The following is a 20,568-nucleotide window of genomic DNA, read 5'->3' as shown; positions in this document are numbered from 1 at the left end:
TAGACACTGGCCTTTCATTTAAACTAAGAGCTTTAACCTGACTACATGTTGTGAATTGCGCTGCCAGTTGTTCTGACGTGACGGAAAAACCTTTTGTGTCGCAGGTCTGCTACAGGTTTGTCTTTTTGATGGCAACAGCGCAGAACTTGCTTTTTCATTCACAGGCTCCTTTCCTCCAGGCTCTCCTCAGGCCCCAACACATCGTTTAAATACTAACTGCATTCTAATTATTTTTGTCGGGTACATCAAGAGGGATTAATGCTGCAGACATTTCGCAAGAAAGGTAAAAATAACATTCATAGATTTCTTTATTTATTCATAACTTTGTAGCTAAAAAAAAAAAAAGCAGCAGCAGCAGGTTTAAAAAACACAGAGCACTGGGAAAACAGCACTTCGCACGTGCAGAAAAGCCCAAATTGCCCTGGATCATGACGGAAAAAGCCCAAATTCAGAAACACAGGATGTAGCCCAAATTATGTAAATCAAAAGGCCTGTCCTCAGTCCTGATTTTTACCTGGACTGCTGCAGGCGCACTGGCTACAACATGCACACTGCTGTGTACGGACCCAGACCACAAGGAAACGCGCACTTCAGCGTGCATTTTTGGTTAAACTGCGTTGCTTGATGTTGCAGATTGGAGGGGGCAATTCTTTTCCTGTTATCAATCTAAATTAATCCACTACCAAATACAGGAACTTGTTAAAACTTGAATGTGAGATTTTACTGAAGCACAGCAGCGCCCCAGTAAAAGAGCTTGAACAATGCTCATGGTTTTGGGTAAACCCGACAAGGAGGGTTGAAATGATGTCGTTCTCGAGTTGCAAAAATGGATATTGGGCAACATGATTATTGAACTCGCTCACTAATTTTGTTGGCTTATCGTTTCATTGTGAGACATCAGTAGAACCTGGTGGAAAATCCTCATTTTGCCCAGGTAATCATTTTTCACGTGTGAAATTCTGCAACAGTCAAGATGGATCCGTACCGAATTTTGTTCTTTGTTTGCAAAAACGTGTACACACACACACACACACACACACACAGTCTACCTGTAATGTGCAATTTTTCCGAGCCTCTCAATAAGGCAATTTTTCTATACTTTTTCACGGTAGATAATGCAAATAGCCCTCTGTATTTAATCCTTCATTTGTCTAATTTTTATTTCAGTTTTATTTGTTATCTGTGACATTTTCTTGCTACTGTAACACGTGAATTTCCCCGATGTGGGATGAATAAAGTGAATCTAATGTATTTAATGACCTGCTGTGAATATTTAGTCCGAAAATTCAGACTGCGTTTTCAAGGGACAGCACAATTACACACACACACACACACACTTGCATACAGGTCTATGCTTTTCCCCCAATTGCTGCTTGAACTCCATCAGATAACACATCCTGATGTTCTTTGCGGAATGAACTTACAGTATGTATCGGACAGATGTCACACACTTGTCGTTCACATACCAAGAGTGAATTCTGGGTAAAGTTCAGGCTGAGTTCAGTGGCAGTGGCTTTAAAAAAAAAAAAAAACCCTGGTCAGATGTTTTTAAAAACCTCAGACGCCTATTCTTTAAATAAACAGAAACTGACAACTTATTCAGGTTGGAGCGTGCGTGTGGAATTCTGGGCACAACCTGTGAAATTCTCAACATTTCTGCTCGTTCCTGGGAGTGTCATCTGAAAGTTGATCTGAATGTTGAGAAAGAACGAGTAGAACTGTGACAGCGCTCAGGAAAAACGTCTGGAATTCGCCACTAACGCACACTGGCTACTTTGAGGACAGCTGGTAATCTCAGACATAAATCTTCTTGTGATTATTTTCCACATATAACCTCAAGAGCAAAAACAACATTTACAGGAGCAGTATGAAAGCCAGCATTCTGTCTGAATGGGAACGAGAGAAACGGGTGAGCAAGCCATAAAAAGACAGACTGTTGGCGGAGTTCACACCCGAGCTTTTGGGGCTGCCAAGTGACCATCACATGGTTGTGTAAGACCAGTGTGCGCGTGTGGTTAGTTTCGGAGTACGTGTTCAGTGCATAAACTAAAATAGTCACTGCAGCAATAAGAGAAAGTACATTTAAAATACTTTATATTAACTACGCCGTTATATGCTTGGTTTAAACTGCATCATAAATGAATTTAAAGCAGCAATCATTTAAAAAATTTTAGTCTGCCAGTCCCTTCCCAGTCCTCCACCTCTCTTATCCCACAACGACCAAACAGGGAGGGTGAGGGCAAACACGTGCTTCCTCTACGACTGCATCTATTCAACGCTCACATGGCAGGGCAGCTGAACACTCAGAGGAAAGCTTTATCCACCCTTTTCTCCATACACAAGCTCACAGATGCACACAATTGGCTCGCGTCCCTGATTGACGAGGACGAGAGTGTAACGCCATCCATTGCACCTGGACCAAACCAGTTTTATTCTTTCGGATTCCTGGATGGAGCAAATTTTAATGATTCCACTCAACAGCCTATTATTATTCAATATTAAGTCACTTTCTCAACTGGATTTGAACTCTTGCTATATTGAACCTGTGTCTAGCAGGGACTCCAGCAGTAACTGAAAAAAATAGAGGAATGTAAGAAACTATCACCGGGCGGTACGGTGGTGTAGGCTAGTGGTTAGCGCTGTCGCCTCACAGCAAGAAGGTCCGGGTTCGAGCCCCGTGGCCGGCGAGGGCCTTTCTGTGCGGAGTTTGCATGTTCTCCCCGTGGGTTTCCTCTGGGTGCTCCGGTTTCCCCCACAGTCCAAAGACATGCAGGTTAGGTTAACTGGCGACTCTAAATTGACCGTAGGTGTGAATGTGAGTGTGAATGGTTGTCTGTGTCTATGTGTCAGCCCTGTGATGACCTGGCGACTTGTCCAGGGTGTACCCCGCCTTTCGCCCGTAGTCAGCTGGGATAGGCTCCAGCTTGCCTGCGACCCTGTAGAACAGGATAAAGCGGCTACAGATAATGAGATGAGAAACTATCAGCAGGGGTCAAGGGGGCTGCCTGAAGCTGTTGAGATTTTAACATTTAAAGATGCTATAGAACACATTTTTTACATAGATTTAACATAGAAAAGCAACAGAATTTAACCATAATGTGTATCTATTTGATGCCATATTTTGTAATCAATCAATGACATAAGTGGCAAAAAAATTTTTATAAAAATTAGACGAAAATTTAGCTTTGAAGAATATACTTGCCTAAATATTCCACTGATTTTGTTATAACAATAGTATCCATAGTTCTCATTTGTTTATTTTTTTTGTTTCAAGTTAATGTCAAAACTAGTCTAATATAAGCCACATTCATTTTTCAAAAATCATGAATATGAGCAGAAATCAATGATTCAGTAATATTAGATATATACACACACATGTACAGCAAATACTGGAGATATTTGATTTAAACCTCTCTTTTTGAAAGGTTTCACTGCAAAGGAATTTAATGCTCTTTTCTGGGGTGCATTCTGTCTTTCCTCCAGTTTTCTCTGCTTTTGTTTCTCTGATCTTTCCTTCTGCTTTTCTGATGTTCCTGCAGTGCTCTGAATTAAGTTCAACGCATTAGAAGCAAAAGCACGAACGGAGTTAAAACATGTTTTCTAGCAAATGGGCGCAGCCATATTGTTTTCTTGTTCTATCGCGTACAGTCTCGCGGTCAGTGTTGCCAGATACTCCTGACGTTTTCCAGCCCAAAATATGTTTAAAACCCCCAACTGGGCGGAGAACCGCGCAATCTGGCAACACTGCTCACGGTATTTACATCAATTTAACTTCCGAGTGTTCCCGAATGTCAACGAGAACAAACGAAGCTGACAAAAACATCGCTAAACAAGCAAACCAAATCAGAACGTATTCTGCTGGTCATTTTACTTAAACAAACATTTTTAACGGATATACAAGAGATTTAAAAAAAAAAAAAAAAACCACCACTTTGGCTAGAAAAATAGCAGAATTCCGCTAAATAGCGGACGTCTGGGATCCCTGGTCTAGACAGGCAAATACAGCACATGGTTAAAAACCTGAATAAAATGGATAAGAAAATCAGAATTTTATGGCCTTAAATTCCATCAATTCATCTTTGACGAACATTCGTTACTGCGTTTGGCCTGTTCAGCAGTTCATTATCTATATAATAAGCGGCAAAGGTTAGTTAGTTAGTCTTGAGCTAATGTCGCCATTTCTCTACAGATTTTCACCAAATTTAGCAAGTAGGTCCGGGGATAACCCGGAATTTTGCAGATATAAACAAAATTTATGTACGGGCCCCAGGGAGTCCACGATGGGCCCCTGGGTGGTGGATGTTTGGATTGTTTTGTCTTGGGTTAACATCATTTCTCGACAGATCTTCAGATTTGACATGGAAATCTGGGGGCAACCCAGAATTTTGCAAAACCCAGGCAACGCCAGGTAACCTGCAAATACTATACAGACACTCATGCTGACTTCAGCTTCTTATCCTCAGATGTCCCGGGAGTCCCCCGCAAGTTGATAGCGGCTCCCTGATGCCCGCAAATTACATACAATCTCACGGAATCTAGAGCAAGCGAGCAAGCTTCATCCCGAACCGACCAGATGCAAACTTGTGTACGTCACAATAACAGGCCCACGCAGCCTGTGGTGTGCTGGCACACTATTGAGTAGGGTAGAGTACGGTTTGGGATGTGGCCAATTTCACAACACGTATTTCCGGTCTCATTCTCATCATCTGTAGCCGCTTTATCCTGTTCTACAGGGTCGCAGGCAAGCTGGAGCCTATCCCAGCTGACTACGGGCGAAAGGCGGGGTACACCCTGGACAAGTCTCCAGGTCATCACAGGGCTGACACAGACACCCATTCACACTCACATTCACACCTATGGTCAATTTAGAGTCGCCAGTTAACCTAACCTGCATGTCTTTGGACTGTGGGGGAAACCGGAGCACCCGGAGGAAACCCACACAGACACGGGGAGAACATGCCAACTCCGCACAGAAAGGCCCTCGCCGGCCACGGGGCTCGAACCCGGACCTTCTTGCTGTGAGGCGACAGCGCTAACCACTACACCACCGTGCCGCCCTCGTATTTCCGGTTTAAGAAGAAATTAAAAAAAAAACCACACAAGGTGTATGCACATGCCCTCTGGTGGTTCATGTGTGCACGCACTTGCAATGTGGCAGTGACAGCGCGTGAGGCATGTTTTCTCCCGCCTCTGCGTGCGCTGTTTGGCCAAAGCAGTGGAGAGGAGCAATAAGATGAGATGAACTGGCCGCCATATTCTGCACGCTTCTCCCTCTAACGATGATTCAGTCAATCAGTGCATAGGAGCAGGAGCGTCATGACAGAGGCAGAGTGCTCCAAGAAACAGAAATATAAGGGACACATTTTACATCCGACTACACAAAAGTGTACCCTTGTCTGATAAGCGTAAAGAATACTCTGGCTGTCCAGATTCAAATCAGTAAGGAGCTTAATGTATGGCACATTGGAGTTATCATAGTTTATGGGGTTGGGGCAGCTACTGTAAGTCCCCAAGTCAGGGTGTCCGCTATGAATGAGTGAATTCAGGTATTGTTCATCTCCAAAAGGCCACCAGAATGCAGGAAATCACATCAACCAAATCCAAGATTTTCTAGGGGAGTACCCCCATACCCCCCAGCAATGTATTTGTCCTAAAAAAAAAAAAAAAAAACTACATAAATAACTGAACTGTACCTTGTACAATAAGGTGCTGATTTTGATGGACTGTGGATTATTTATTACCTGGAAAGCTTATTTTAACAATTTTTTAAAAAAATTATTAGTGTTGTCAAAGTTAACACGATAATAACGCGTTAACGCGATCTCAATTTAACGCGATTAAAAAAATATATAGTGCCGTTAACGCAAATTCTAATTTGGCCCTGCGAGTCACCCGTAGTTCCTGTTGAGGCTTGTCGTGCGCTGCTTCAATAAGAGTACGTGTGAGTGATGGAGAAAGGCACAGACATATAAACATCCTCGCTGCCATATTGGATGGGGTAAAGTGTAGATTCTTCACCCATCTCTGGTATAGAGACCAACCTTTTTATGCCCGAGATCCCTAACCTCTGCCTAGATGGCAAGCAAGATCTGCCCCTTGAAGCGTTGACAGAAAAAGAAATCCAGACTAGACTGTTTCAAGTTGAGGCTTTTGATTTAGCCTAATTTTAACTGAATAAGATTTAAGACCCTGGTCCAACTTTTTAATTTCTTGTGAGAGCTGACTAAATGACTTAATTTCAGTACAACATACAATGGAAATTAACTATACACAAAAAAATATATAGGCCTATATCTGTAGTGAGCAGAATGAATGAACCACCAATGACTCAGATTGTTATTAATATCAACTAATAATATTGTAATGAGAAAGCTGAACTGTTAACATCAGTTGCACTGTCTTGTTTGTATTGTAACACTAAATTAATTAATTTCACAGCAACATAAAATGGAAATTGTCAACTGAAATTACAACACACCAGTGATGATATATCACAAATTGTAACTTAAGTGACAAAATGACAACTTCAATTCAACATGAACTGATTTTCTTTAACCATACATACACAATAAAGACAAATATGAACTTGCAGTGATGCTACTACCAATGACTGCTGTCATGCTACAGAGGTTACAGTTCATCACGCAACTCAAGTCAATGTGATGGCTGTGACTGAACACGGTCAGTGAGTGCCTTATAGTTAGGTTCATATCACGTATCATATTACGGCAGGAACAAGCAGTAGTAACATCCATGACCTTGCACTTAAAGCTCGACAAAGGGAAAACTTGACAGCAAGCTAATTAGCATTTGTTACCGGCTACAGTCGGTACTCGGCACGTTAAAAGTGGGTCAGCATTGTAACAACATAACGTTACTGTACAAGCAATATTTATTTAACGGTAACAAACTTGAGCCCTATATATTGAAATTCCTCTCTTATTCGTTCGTTAATTTATCACACAGTCTTACCTCAGTCAACTTCTTCCCTCCTTCTGTGAAAATTCAACGTCTCAGACGCGGACACGAGTGGGTGGGGGATGCGTTTGATTAAGTCTCCTGATTGGCTGGTGATAGATTGGTGGGCGGGGGATGCGTTTGATTAAGTCTCCTGATTGGCTGGTGATAGATTGGTATCATTATAGCGCGTCGGAGTGGCTCATGCCAGGCTCGAGTCCGATCCACCACTCCGCGGAAACACTTCAAGAGCTACAGTAACACTGACAGCCAGGTTATATCCTCACGGTTTTATAGGCAATATCATGCTTCCTTTTGTAAAGGGGCGGCAGAAATTAAACGGGGGCGGGAATCACAAAAAGGGGGGAGGCCTGCACCTCTAAAACCCCTCGTGGAGAACCCTGAACTGTATTGCGAGGCTATCACCATGGTGACGATGCTCAGAGACGTAAGCAGCAGGAGTTAAAAAAAAAAAAAAAGAACCCTGCGACACAGAGGGGGAAAGCTGTAGTGGGCCTATCGGAAGACATGTAATATGAACGCCAATCAGATATACTGCAGTGCATTTCTGTATAATCTTCCAATTTCTTTCCTCATCCTCCAAGATTGACTGGGAAAGCCTCCGAGATCGACCAGTCGATCGCGATCGACGGGTTGGTGACCTCTGGTCTAGACAGTAGCCGAGAATAAAGATGCCTCATTCATGTGCTGCGTTTAACTGTACCAACAGGTTTACCATCCAAACGAGATCACATGGGATTACCTTTCACAGGTGAGACTGGAAAAATACTTTTCAATACTGTTCCTTCAGTTTCCCAGCTCATCTCCACCGGGTAGGTGTAGAGTTATAAGCAGTGAGAATTAGAGAATACAGTGCCACACTATGATGAACGTTTTTGAACGTATGATGGATGTTTTTTTTAATCTGTTTTTTCTTCTTTTATGGCAAATACTTCTCTTCAAAAGAAACTAATGAAGAGTAAAATAAAACTTTTTTTTAATTTTCACAGTGATATGCACTTTATTTTTCATCCCTTGGTTTTCTCATCTAATATGGAAGTTATGGATGTCAGTGGTTGTGACAAGACGTGTTATGCTCTGCAATTTAAAAAAAAATAATAATAATAGGTACAAAGCAAGCCCATTCACTTTATGCTGATAAGAGAATTACAATGGTTTTTCATGTGACAAAAATGTGCGATTAAATTGCGATTAATTGCGAGTTAACTACGACAGTCGCGACATTAATCGCGATTAAATATTTTAATCGCTTGACAGCACTAATTGTTATACATGTTACATCCTGGGTCTGAATGCTGTTTGTGCTAATTACCAAGTTGCGTTCTTGGCCAGTGCTCGCATGCAATAGTGACTACCTTGGTTAAATGAAGGCTAAAATAAATCAACTTATTTAGATGGTCATAAAAATCTGTCCTGCTTTACAGACCGCTCGAAAGGTCATTCAATAACGGAGCTTTTTTTTTTTTGGTGCAGAGTGGGAAGTTACGCCTCCTTTTCTGGATGAAGATACAGAGAAGCCTCGACAGAGAGAATCAGCATTGTCTTATACGTTACATCGTGATCTCAGAGGAATGTTTCCACCCAGTGTGGAGGTGTATATGAGAAAAGGAAGATGTGACAGAAGTACTGCCAAGAAAATGAACTGTCAGATGCACAACACGCAACAAATTATGAGCTGTACACATGCATACGCACTGCTCAATACACAGTTGTATAAGTAAACACGGGACATGGTAACAACAAAGGGCACATGCACAGAAGACTGAAAAGTGGTGTATTCGGGAAGTGACAATGGTTTAAGAGCTGCTTTTCTGTGAGAGATTAGCTTTTCTATGCGAGACTACAGCAGGAACAATAGAACAGGTTTCCTCTGCACTCAGCTTTCCCTTCCATCCGGTTTGGGCCTCGGTGAATAGAACACTGGTGCATGCATAAACACACACACAATCATATGTTCAGTGCTTCGGTGAGCATGTGGTTACCTGACTGAGGTAATGGTATTCTTCAGGCTTGAGGAGGTGAAACATTGTCCTCTCCTCCTCACTTGCGCCTGCCAGCAGGTAATAAAACACATGGTAGTTCCTGTAAGAAGAAGAAAGGAAAAAAAAAAAACAAAAAACAAAAAAAACAGCTGGAGTCAGGAGCAACAAATGCAACACTTTTTCCACCGGTACAGGCAGACGACAGACAGACAGAGAGGAAAAAAAAAAAAAACGTGTCATATCCCCAGCAGAGGGTCAGTGAGCAGAGTGTGCCGCTGGAGGTCAAGGGTCACAGAGCAGCTGGAGCTGGAGGGAGTCCTTTGCTAAACAGTGGGAGTTTGATGTCAGCAATCTGTCTCAGTAAGTGACCGTGACAGCATTAATGCATATGCATGCGCGCACACACACACACACACACACACACACACACACACACACACACACACACACACCCACCCACCCCTTACTGGCCACATAGAACAAAAGATTAGAGAAAATATACTACAAACATAAAAATGGCACGAGTCTGTGAAAGTAAGTTTTCAGGACAGAGCACTTTGTACGTTCCAGTTTCTCCGTAACTGAACTAAAATTTTTTTTGGTCTTATTAACATTAAAAAAATGAAGACGCTTGAAGGTTTATAGCCGTTATAACTGTTTATAGCGATAACAAAAACTAACTTCTCTTGTGGTCATTCCACGGCATGAGATGCAATTAGAAACATTTTAACGTACGACGCGCCATTCATGAACAAACTGCACTCACTGGAAACCGCTAAACTGAAAGAAAAATCACATCAACCAACGAGTTATATTCAGATGAAATGTTTTCAAGCTATATTAGCTGCGCATAGCCGTGTAGGCTTTCTGATCTCCGAGGTCTCTTCTTGTGTCAGATCATATCTGATACAAACTAAATGACTGCCTTCATGGAGCTGAAACTCCACACCGTCAGGAAATGATGGTCTGGCACTCAGAAACTGCTGGTTCCTTCACATGCCATCAATGTTAAAACCAGACAGATTAGCTTTTCCAATCACTGTGGGCTGCTTGGAGGGCGAGTTCTGTACGTATGACTGGGAGGCTGTTGTACGCGGCTTAGACAACGCAGCCTGTGTGGCGCAATCGTTCCCACATGTGACCTTTTCAACACAAAAGTGGATTTATTCACACTGCAGCCACTGTGTCAGAGCTGAAGCCAAATACAGGATTTATTTTGTGCAACACAGGCTAATCAGTGAATCAACAAGTATTGTGTTCAGCACTACCACACACTGCTGGAGACAGAAAACTTTTTTTTTAAATTTATAAATCAAGAGGTTTCTACCTTTCGTTGTGCTCCTGATAGACAAGCCGAGACTTCTCCAGCAGGTACTTTTCCACATAGGCACTGGAACAGAGGTGATGAAAATATCAAAAACAGTGTTAACATAACAAAAAAAAAAAAAAAATTATATATCTTTCTTTACGGCCAAAAAATGGTGAAGGAACAACTGTTTATAGCTGCTATAAAGAAAGTGATAAAAGGAAGTAATTTACTTGTATTATTTCAACACACAATATTTTATGTGTTGAACACACACACACACACACACACACACACTCTCCACATTCACTGGCTATGAGCAATCGCACGCTCCGATTGGCTACTCTACTACTAGGATATCAGCTCATATACTGTGAGTAGAGAAAAACAAAATGGCAGCACACATCAAGTCAGATACATCACTTTGTTACCAAGTATTTAAAAGAAACAAAAATGCTAAATAAAAGAATATAGCGCCCCCCCAATATCTCCTGTTCCACACTCCAGAACAGTCAAGCTGGTTTGCCAACCGCCCAAAAAAAAAAAAACAAAAAAAAAAAAACGGTGAATTGTGTTACTGAACCAACCGAGGACAAAATAAAAACTCTACTTGAAAACGAACCCCCCCCCCCAAAAAAAAGGTGCAACTAAATATGGAATAAAAAGTATTTGATGGCAAGAATGTAGCTTTATTTTTCACGATTTATTGCATTTTTCACAAATTGCTCCAATCATTTTGCCCATTTGTTTACATTCTACGCGTACGTGATTTTGTCAGACGTTTTGTGTATAAAAAAAAAAAAAAAGTTATTTACCAAATTTGCAAAAAAATTTTTAAAAAATGCTCCGTTTCTCAAAATCCAGTGAAATGTGGATAGAATAAAACCATTATTCCGCTCAATCTCGTTGTACATGGCTTACAGTAGACTCAGCTTGTCGGCCATCAGCGCATATACAACTCGATTTTAAGGAATAATTGTGTTCTATACATCAATAAGTGGACGATGAAAAGCAACCCCAAGCATGTTATGAAGTTGTACATTGATCAATATTCTCATCTCATTATCTCTAGCCGCTTTATCCTGTTCTACAGGGTCGCAGACAAGCTGGAGCCTATCCCAGCTGACTACGGGTGAAAGGCGGGGTACACCCTGGACAAGTCGCCAGGTCATCACAGGGCTGACACAGACACCCATTCACACTCACATTCACACCTACGGTCAATTTAGAGTCACCAGTTAACCTAACCTGCATGTCTTTGGACTGTGGGGGAACCCGGAGCACCCGGCGGAAACCCACGCGGACACGGGGAGAACATGCAAACTCCGCACAGAAAGGCCCTCGCCGGCCACGGGGCTCGAACCCGGACCTTCTTGCTGTGAGGCGACAGCGCTAACCACTACACCACCGTGCCGCCCTGATCGATATTCTATTTATTGTATTCCTATAAAATTTCTATAAAACAGAACTGTAAAAATGGCCAGATTACTGAACGTACCATTTGCAAAAAAAAAACAAAAAAAAAAAAAAACACCACGCACACACAGTTTAAATGGAGCGACTGACGTCAGGAGGAAACACAGCTACACACTCCACTCTTCCTCTCTACTGGGAAGCAAATCAAAGGATCCAGACATCAAAAGCAGTTGCTGATGTCTATTTTTATCTTGGCATAATTCAGCACAAAAACAACTACTGCTGGTTTATGAACACTGACTAGGGACTAGGATGCAGGTTTATCTGGACTGCAGGCTAATGCGTGCCAACCCTGGATACTTTCTTTTGCTAATGTATCAATAATGGTAGCGTCAGGATATTTCTGTGCCTAGACGTTTAAAAAAAAAAAAAAACACAAGTAATGGGACGGACATGTATGGTTCTCCAGTGTGTTTAATTGGACAATCGTTATTGAAATTCTGAAACATTTTCCCAGAAGTAGCAAGCAAACAAAATTTAAATGAGAATCTCTCAAATTTTCCGCCTCAGATACATTACTGTATTAAAACGTTAATTACACTGAACAGGTACAAAAAGCTCTGACAATACTCTGACTTCAGAAGCACAAAAATTCCCCATTTCTTTATAAAAGATTCATTGAGGCTAGAAAATGGTCATAAAATGAATCTTTGGGGGGAAAAATCTGAACGAGGGCAGTGTAAAGCCATTACAGAGCTGATATCATTTTGACCACAGAGTAACAAGGTCAAACAAGTGATTTTATAAACATGAAACAATGGTTCCTCTTGTCCGATCAGGCTATGAGGAGAAAACCTGAGCGTTAGAAACTGGTGTGCGCGCCCATTCCTGTAGGATTATCTACACTACTAAAATGTATCGGGTATTTTAAAATAAATATTTGAATATTCTGCTATAAAATGAAAATCCTTGATCAGTGCACCACCACACTGACTGCTGTTCAACAGCAGGACAAAAGCGCTCTCTTACCCTCGGACAGTGCCGCTCTCCTGATAGTTGACTTGGATGAACTTGCCGAAGCGGCTCGAGTTGTTATTGTGGGCCGTCTTTGCGTTGCCAAAGGCCTGGGAAGAGAAGAACAGAAGGCGATTGTTGCAAGTGGTGCGGCGGATTCAATTTGCAAGAATAACGGCATACAATAACGACCGCATGTATAGAAACTGAGGCCAAACAATAACGGTTTGAAGAGACAAGGACGCTGTATTTCCTGCGTGTGGCTAAAAATAATACATGCAACATAATATATGGAAGGGAGACGAGCAAAAATATCACTAGCTCCCAGCTAAAACCATTTGTTCTTATTGGAAGATGACTAACAGCACTTCTCTGCAATAACAGACTTCTGTCCTCATCGTCCATGGAGTGTTAATTTGGCTTTATTTTTTAATAAACTGAACTCTTGTGAATACTAGCTCATGTTGTTCCAAACTTGTGTCGAGTCTGTTGTGGGAAATTTTAGGTTTATGCACATTTTGGCATGGACAGCTACACGCCACACCACACCACGTGCACTTGCTTGTTTTCATTTGAATAACAGACAGATACTCTGATGAAGGACACTCATCTGAAATGGCTTAAACTGTCGACAACTCGAGTTGAGAGCCAAAAGCATTATATAACCGTGTAATATTTTTCACCCTGCTTCAACAAGTGGTCTGTTTTCTGAAACGAATGAGATAAATGACCTGTTCTCATTCTTGCACCCTTGTACCTCATATTTACACTATATGGCCAAAAGTTTGTGGACACTTGACCATCACACCCATGTATGGTTCTTCCACAAAGTTGGAAGCACACAGTTGTACAGGATGTCTTTGTATGCTGTAGCTTTACAACTTCACATCACTGGAACCAAGGTGTCCAAACCTGTTCCAGCACGACAATGCCCCTGTGCACAAAGCTCCATGAAGACTGGTACAGAAGAACTCGAGTGTCTTGTACAGAGCCCTGACCATAACCCCACTGAACACCTTTGGGATGAACTGGAACACTGACTTCACCCCAGACCTCCTCGTCCAACATCAGTACCTGACCTCACTAATGGCCCTTTTCCACTACCCTTTTTCAGCTCACTTCAGCCCGACACAGCTCGCGTTTCGACTACCAAAAAACAGCACGACTCCGCTCGCTTCAGCCCTGCTTAGCCCCTAAAACTCGCACCGTTTTGGAGTAGGGCTGAAGCGAGCCAAACCGTGCCGAGTGAGGCTAGGGGCGTGAGCAGACACTCCCCTGTGCACTGATTGGTGAGGAGGAGTGTCCTCACATGCCCACACACACCCCGCGAGCACGCTGGGATCTGTAAACACCGTAAACCCGGAAGAAGGAGAATTACGAGAATTATGAAGCCTTATGCGCCTCGCCTCATCTATACGCTCTTGCCAGTATCTGTTGGCGTTGTCGGTGACAACAAGCCACAGCACCAAGACCAGCAACACTAACGACTCCATGTCCTCCATGTTTATTGTTTACTATTCGGGTCGTGAGACTACCGCTTAAAAGCTCACTGATGTCACTGTTTGCGCCGCTTAACGACATCACGTGACGTCCACCCACTTTCGCTAACTCCACCCAATGTGTCCACCCACTTCCAGCCAGCACGATTCAGCGCGGTTGTAGTCGAAATGCAACTCCAACAGCCCCGCTCAGCTCGACTCAGCACGGCACGGCTCAGCCCGACTCAGCCGCGTTTGTAGTGGAAAACTGGCATAATACTCTTGCGACTGAATCAACACAAATCCCCAAAGCCACGCTCCAAAACCTAGTGGAAGGATTTCTCAGAACAACAGGAGCAAAGGGGGAACAAATCTGGAATGAGATGTTCAACAAGCACATTGTCGTCAGGTGTCCACATTTTTTCTTTTTAAGCCATATCGCGTGTACGTGTTTGTCATCTCCATTCTGCACATGTTTTGAAGCTCAGTTTATTGCACTGCCTGTATATTCAAAACAAGAAAATTCCAGCAGGCAGAAAGAAAACAATAGAATTTTACCACAAAACACACCTCCATGTTACAACAAAATCATAAAAACAGCACATTCTACTCTGTGCTTTTATTAGACAGCAGACCACAGCCCTGCCCCCTCGTTTTCTAATGGATCACAAAGCCAATGCTCACGATTCACGATAGCTCAAAGAAAGCCAGAATAAACCGAAAGTAACCTTGACCAGAGCCAAGTACGCATCTTTCATGCCCCGTTTCCTTTTGGCGAATTCACTTTCTTTGCCGGGTGAATTTTATTGCATTTGTTCTGATGGCTGCTATAAGCTTAACAAGTAGAAAGTACATAGTTTTCAAGTGTCTCTTATATTGCCATAGCATGGAGTTAAAAATATAAATAAAAATACTACAACTAAACTGTAGATGCCATGTTACACATGTTTTTTTATGATGCTTGTAGCTGCTTTTTCATAAAACTTATCCTGGGGAATTTCTGCCTGAAATGCATTAAAAAAAAAAAAAAAAACCACGACTGTGGTCAAATGCCATCTGATTATTATTATGATGGGACCACCAAAATATGAGCCACACCTTCCTCTCTGGCCTGTGTGTTGTCCAGCTGCCTGGAATGGATAGCAGTCCTTCGGTGTATAAACGCCACAGTTATTTGTAGCTGCACCACAAGTAAACAGATTCCTCCACGGGTCGCTTTGGGCTGCCTCTGTCCGTCTGGAGGACGGCGGGTCCACTCCCTTCCCTCCCAGCAACCAGGCAATCATACATTCACTGATGCAATGGATCGCACACAAGGGATTACCACCACCCAGTTCTGATTCCAGATCCGGGGTTTTGTGGCACGCCAATGCAGACACTCTCTCTCCCTCCCCATACACACACACACAAAAAAAATGGAGTTAAGTCATCTCCTCCAACAGAGGAGAGATGGCCAGAAAAGGTTACGTCAAAACACAAAGATTATAGTACAGATGGCTGCCGGATTTAGCCCAACAAACTAAATATATAGCTCGGCTCTCTCTTTGGAAAGGACTGGAGAAGCCAAACATTAAGCGGATGTTGCACAGCTCTGTGTGCGACACATTAATAGGAGGCTTCAAGACTCCTGTTGGACACAGCTTGGCAGACGCATCCAAGGGGAAATGTCACACAGGGACTGCCAATTCTGCCATTAATATGTCAAACTCGGTGTGGTTAAGCAAGCAGAAGACAGAAATGCTTTCTACCAGTCAAAGTTCTGACTGAAAATGCAGAGGGGTTTGGGGCTTAAAAGAAATGATCAATGATCATTCAAGGTGCTTTTTGATTCAAGTATCGTGGTTTTTTTTTTTCTTTTTCTGGCAGCAACCATTGAATTATTGTGTACAATTCCACCTGGAGTATGTGAAATCATCCTACATTTTTTTTTAAAGCAGGTAACTACAAAATGTAAACCGCTCTGGCTTGGCTGACTTCGTATCTGCATTCTTAAATCTAAACATCATATCACATCACGAGAGCAGCTGCAGTTTTTGTCTAGGGTAAAAGGGGTTGTAACGCAATGAAAGGCAGCGAAGCAGCGAGTCCATCAGTTGTTCATGGACAACGTGACAGTGTGGCGCACGTGACATGATTAAATGCAGAAATATGACCGTCGTAAGTCTTCTCAGCGCTGAACATGAGGGAATGTTTAGCAAAGGAGAAGCAGAAGGTCTTTTCATGGTAAGGAAAGCAGAAAACTGGCCATCCCTCCCACAGGCCCAATAATCTGCAACAGCTCAAAAACAGCCCTGTGCTGACTGTATAACCATCTTCATGTGTGACGAGCGGGCGACTGAAATCTTCGCACACTGTGTCCTGATCTGGCCTCGTTTTGGGAACGTGGCTAAAACGTTATTAGTGTCAGTGTCCTGCCTGCTGGAGTGAATCTCTGTTCATCTACTCAGCATCTTCAGAAGGGAAGAAGAGCTATACATGTGTAAGAGAGGACTGCATTCCGAGAGTACTTTACCATTACTCATGGAGTTCTCCTCTAAAATGGCCCTTAAAATTACAGAAGTGCTTTTCTTGGATGTGGGTGTTTAACTTCAGGCCAAGTTAAAGAGGTGCTTGAATCAGAACCTGGTTTAACACCAAAGAAGGCGTATGACAGTTACTTTAACCTGTACGGGATATGAACAGCAATCGTACATAGGCACAGACCAGAGACAAATCAGAGAGGCCACTATCCTACTGAACACTGAAGGGAACACATCCTGTCCTTCCTACACCCCTCACAAGGAACCACAAACATGCATGTATTCACATGTCGGGGCAATTAAGCAGGGTTCCCGCTGGCGCTCTTCACGCTTACCATTTTCACGAAGAGAAAATTACTAGCAGTCGTCAGAGTGACCGATGTGCTCGACATCTTGATCAGTCATCTTTTCTAGAAATCCGTCCACAAAGCCAAAATCCAACCGCAGTGAAGAGACGGCGGGAAGCCAGAGTGTAAACAATGAGCACGTGCTTGTGAACAATAAATTTAAAAATAATAATAATAATAATAATAATAATAATAAAAAAACCCGACTACAAATAATGACCAAATGAGCACCAAGCTTTTGACCAATCAGTGCGTCTTAATCAGCCTGGTGTGGTGGTGTAATTATCTCTTTGTGAACCAAACAATGGCGCAGTCAAAGATGAGGAAGTTTTTTGGGGGGTGGGGCTTCTTTGAAGAACAACTTTATTCATCACACGCTTGTGAAATTCCTCTCTGCATTTAACCCATCTGAAGCACTGAACACACACGTGAGCAATGAGCGCACACACATACCCATGCTAACAGCACCCAAGGAGCAGTTGGGAGTTAGGTGCCTCGCTCAAGGGCACCTCAGCCCAAGGCCGTCCCACATTAACCTAACCGCATGTCTTTGGACTGTGGGGGAAACCGGAGCACCCGGAGGAAACCCACGCAGACACGGGGAGAACATGCAAACTTCGCACAGAAAGGCCCTCGCCGGCCACTGGGCTCAAACAGAGTCGAGAAGAGTTTTGGACCAGCCAACAATGAAGGAATTCGAATTTCCTGTCGATTTATGAACCAAACACAGAATGACACTGCATTTCTCAAACCCAGAACCTTCTTGCTGTGAGGCGCCCGTGTTAACCACTTACATCACCGTGCCGCCCAAGCACTGAAGATGATTTAAGGGCTGAAACAGGCACGGGGAGACACACTTGGAGCCCCTACCACCATCCCTGAGCACATTGGACAGTGTCAGTAATACAGGAGTCGGTTTAAAAAAAAAAAAAAAAAAAAAAACCCCACCCACACCAGAATGAAAGTGCGGTCAGCCGGCAAGCGACTGAAGGGAGCCATCTTTCGGACAGTGTAGCATGTTGAGTCCCCTGGCTAGCGTATGACAGAAAAACGCAGTTTCCTCTTTGTTTGGTTAATAAATCGACAGGAAATTAAAATTCCTACATTGTTTGCTGGTCCAAGACTCTTCGACTCTGTTCAATTGTAAATCAAGTTTTGTGTTGAAGTTAAAAGGTAAAGGGAGTCCGAATACCTCTTTTGAATAATTCCCTGCTATAACCACCTTAAAAGCAAATACGCAGAGCCATGGCCTCACTTTTGTTTATAAATGCCTTGAGACCTCAAGAATGGCACAGGAATAGTTTTAAGCGTTAATAAATCTAATATAGTCATTTTTACGATTAAAGTGATTTATATAGGTCGCGGTCTGAGTGAATGACCTTGACATCCGTAACGTCACAGCGGGAAGTCCATCAGTCTCATCGCCATTTCCGCTACACAAACACAGAGCTGACTACAACTCCGACCCTCCATTTTGAGCTAATTTAATCACCATGCCACGTAGATGTGTTGCTGGATGGTGCAGCAACACGACAGAAGGTGGGTTTAAGTTGCATTCATGGCCCAAGAATGCTCAAACTGCAAAGATTTGGACGCGTTTTGCAAGAAGTTCACGGGCACATTGGACGCCTACGAAGTGGTCTCTCCTCTGCTCATTTTACTGAAGACTCGTACGAGACCTCTGATCTGTTGAGGAGCGTTGGCTATAAGCCCATATTGAAAGAGGGTGCAGTATCAACAATTAAAGAAAAAGAAAACTACAAGAAAAGGAAAGTATTTAATTTTTAAAGGAAAGCAAGTTCAGTTGCACCAGTTCTCCCGGAGTGAGCCGAGGGTTGTTGCTAAAACCCGGGATGGAACAGGACGTGACCATATCGCTCAGGCAGTGACCTCCCCATGGTCGTTGCTGAAACCAGTGACATCCCATTCTGTCCCGGGTTTTCGTAATTGCCTGAGCCCAGCAGTAATGGCAGAATACACAGTACGAAAAGTGAATGAGTGGAGCAGCCGTCTTATTTCTAAACTGGATATTGCTGCCATCTCGCCCTTACGTGGAAGCAGCGAATGAACAGAGAACTGAACGAACAACTGAAAGTCAGATTGTTTCAAAAACAAATCGGCCACAAGATCGGCCTTCAAAAAGCGAGAACACAGACAGGTAAGCGCCGACTCTCATTTGGATACAAAACACGTCGTTTACCTGCATTTAGATTAATACATGTAACTTGTAGTGTGTGTTTAAGTTACCGGTATAAGATTATTTAATTTGCTTCAGAATGCGATTGTCTCAGTTCATCTGATTATTTAATGAGCCTTTTACATTTTATCAGTGAAAATGCATGCATGTACATGTATGTTGCACAAGTTACAACACCCATCTTGTTTTAATGAGAGTCAAACCACAATCAATGAAGTCAAATCAGTCTTAGTTGAGCAAGTCGGTAACGGGATTTCTTACTTCATCTCATCTCATTATCTCTAGCCGCTTTATCCTTCTACAGGGTCGCAGGCAAGCTGAAGCCTATCCCAGCTGACTACGGGCGAAAGGCGGGGTATACCCTGGACAAGTTGCCAGGTCATCACAGGGCTGACACAGACAACCATTCACACTCCCATTCACACCTACAGTCAATTTAGAGTCACCAGTTAACCTAACCTGCATGTCTTTGGACTGTGGGGGAAACCGGAGCACCCGGAGGAAACCCACGCGGACACGGGGAGAACATGCAAAGGGATTTCTTACTTTCACCATAAATTTTTATTTATATGACGTTGGTCTATAGCGGTCAAAGGCCTCGGCCTGAAAACCGGTTCCCGCTGTGACGTCACACACTCGGGGCTGGCTGGCTCAGCGGGGCAACTCGAATGCCAACTTTGCGGTCGGTTTTCTCATCTCATTATCTCTAGCCACTTTATCCTGTTCTACAGGGTCGCAGGCAAGCTGGAGCCTATCCCAGCTGACTACGGGTGAAAGGCGGGGTACGCCCTGGACAAGTCGCCAGGTCATCACAGGGCTGACAGACAACCATTCACACTCACATTCACACCTACGGTCAATTTAGAGTCACCAGTTAACCTAACCTGCATGTCTTTGGGACTGTGGGGGAAACCGGAGCACCTGGAGGAAACCCACGCGGACACCAGGAGAACATGCAAACTCCACACAGAAAGGCCCTCGTCGGCCGCTGGGCTCGAACCCGGACCTTCTTGCTGTGAGGTGACAGCGCTAACCGCAGTCGGTTTTTAACACTCAAAAATATACATTTTTTAATTCCCATTTATGCAGCATACAAGAGTGAAGGATGGAGATATTATCCACTCAGAAATGCATTTAAAAATAAAGGCTCTGTGTATCTCCTTCAAGTAAGCTCACACTAAGAGGTTTATTTTAGCTTGATGGTGCATAGGGCGCCCAAAATCAAGTCTCTCTTATGAGAGGCTGGAGTGGAGCCTACATTTTATATGTCATGAAGAGGCCTGTACAAATATTTGAGTTGTACCAGTTTGGTTGGTATAAACCTGTATTAA

The 20,568-nt window shown here is 43.1% G+C and overlaps 1 protein-coding gene across 9 annotated transcripts in view; it reads right to left on the bottom strand.

The window, feature by feature from the left end:
* myo9aa (myosin IXAa) overlaps nt 1–20,568 on the bottom strand; it is a 235,602-nt gene that overhangs the window by 136,598 nt on the left and 78,436 nt on the right. For all 9 annotated transcript variants that reach the window (XM_060940904.1, XM_060940907.1, XM_060940911.1 and 6 more), the window contains exons 3-5: nt 12,712–12,806; nt 10,288–10,350; nt 8,961–9,060 (exon numbers count right to left, since the gene is read on the bottom strand). In XM_060940904.1, the coding sequence (XP_060796887.1) occupies nt 8,961–9,060; nt 10,288–10,350; nt 12,712–12,806 (258 nt within the window). The remainder of the gene's footprint in view (nt 1–8,960; nt 9,061–10,287; nt 10,351–12,711; nt 12,807–20,568) is intronic.

The sequence above is a fragment of the Neoarius graeffei genome, chromosome 15, assembly GCF_027579695.1.
Source record: "Neoarius graeffei isolate fNeoGra1 chromosome 15, fNeoGra1.pri, whole genome shotgun sequence".
Lineage (NCBI taxonomy): Eukaryota > Metazoa > Chordata > Actinopteri > Siluriformes > Ariidae > Neoarius > Neoarius graeffei.
Note: the sequence above shows the minus strand (reverse complement) of the source record. Positions and strands in the feature narration are given on the sequence as shown.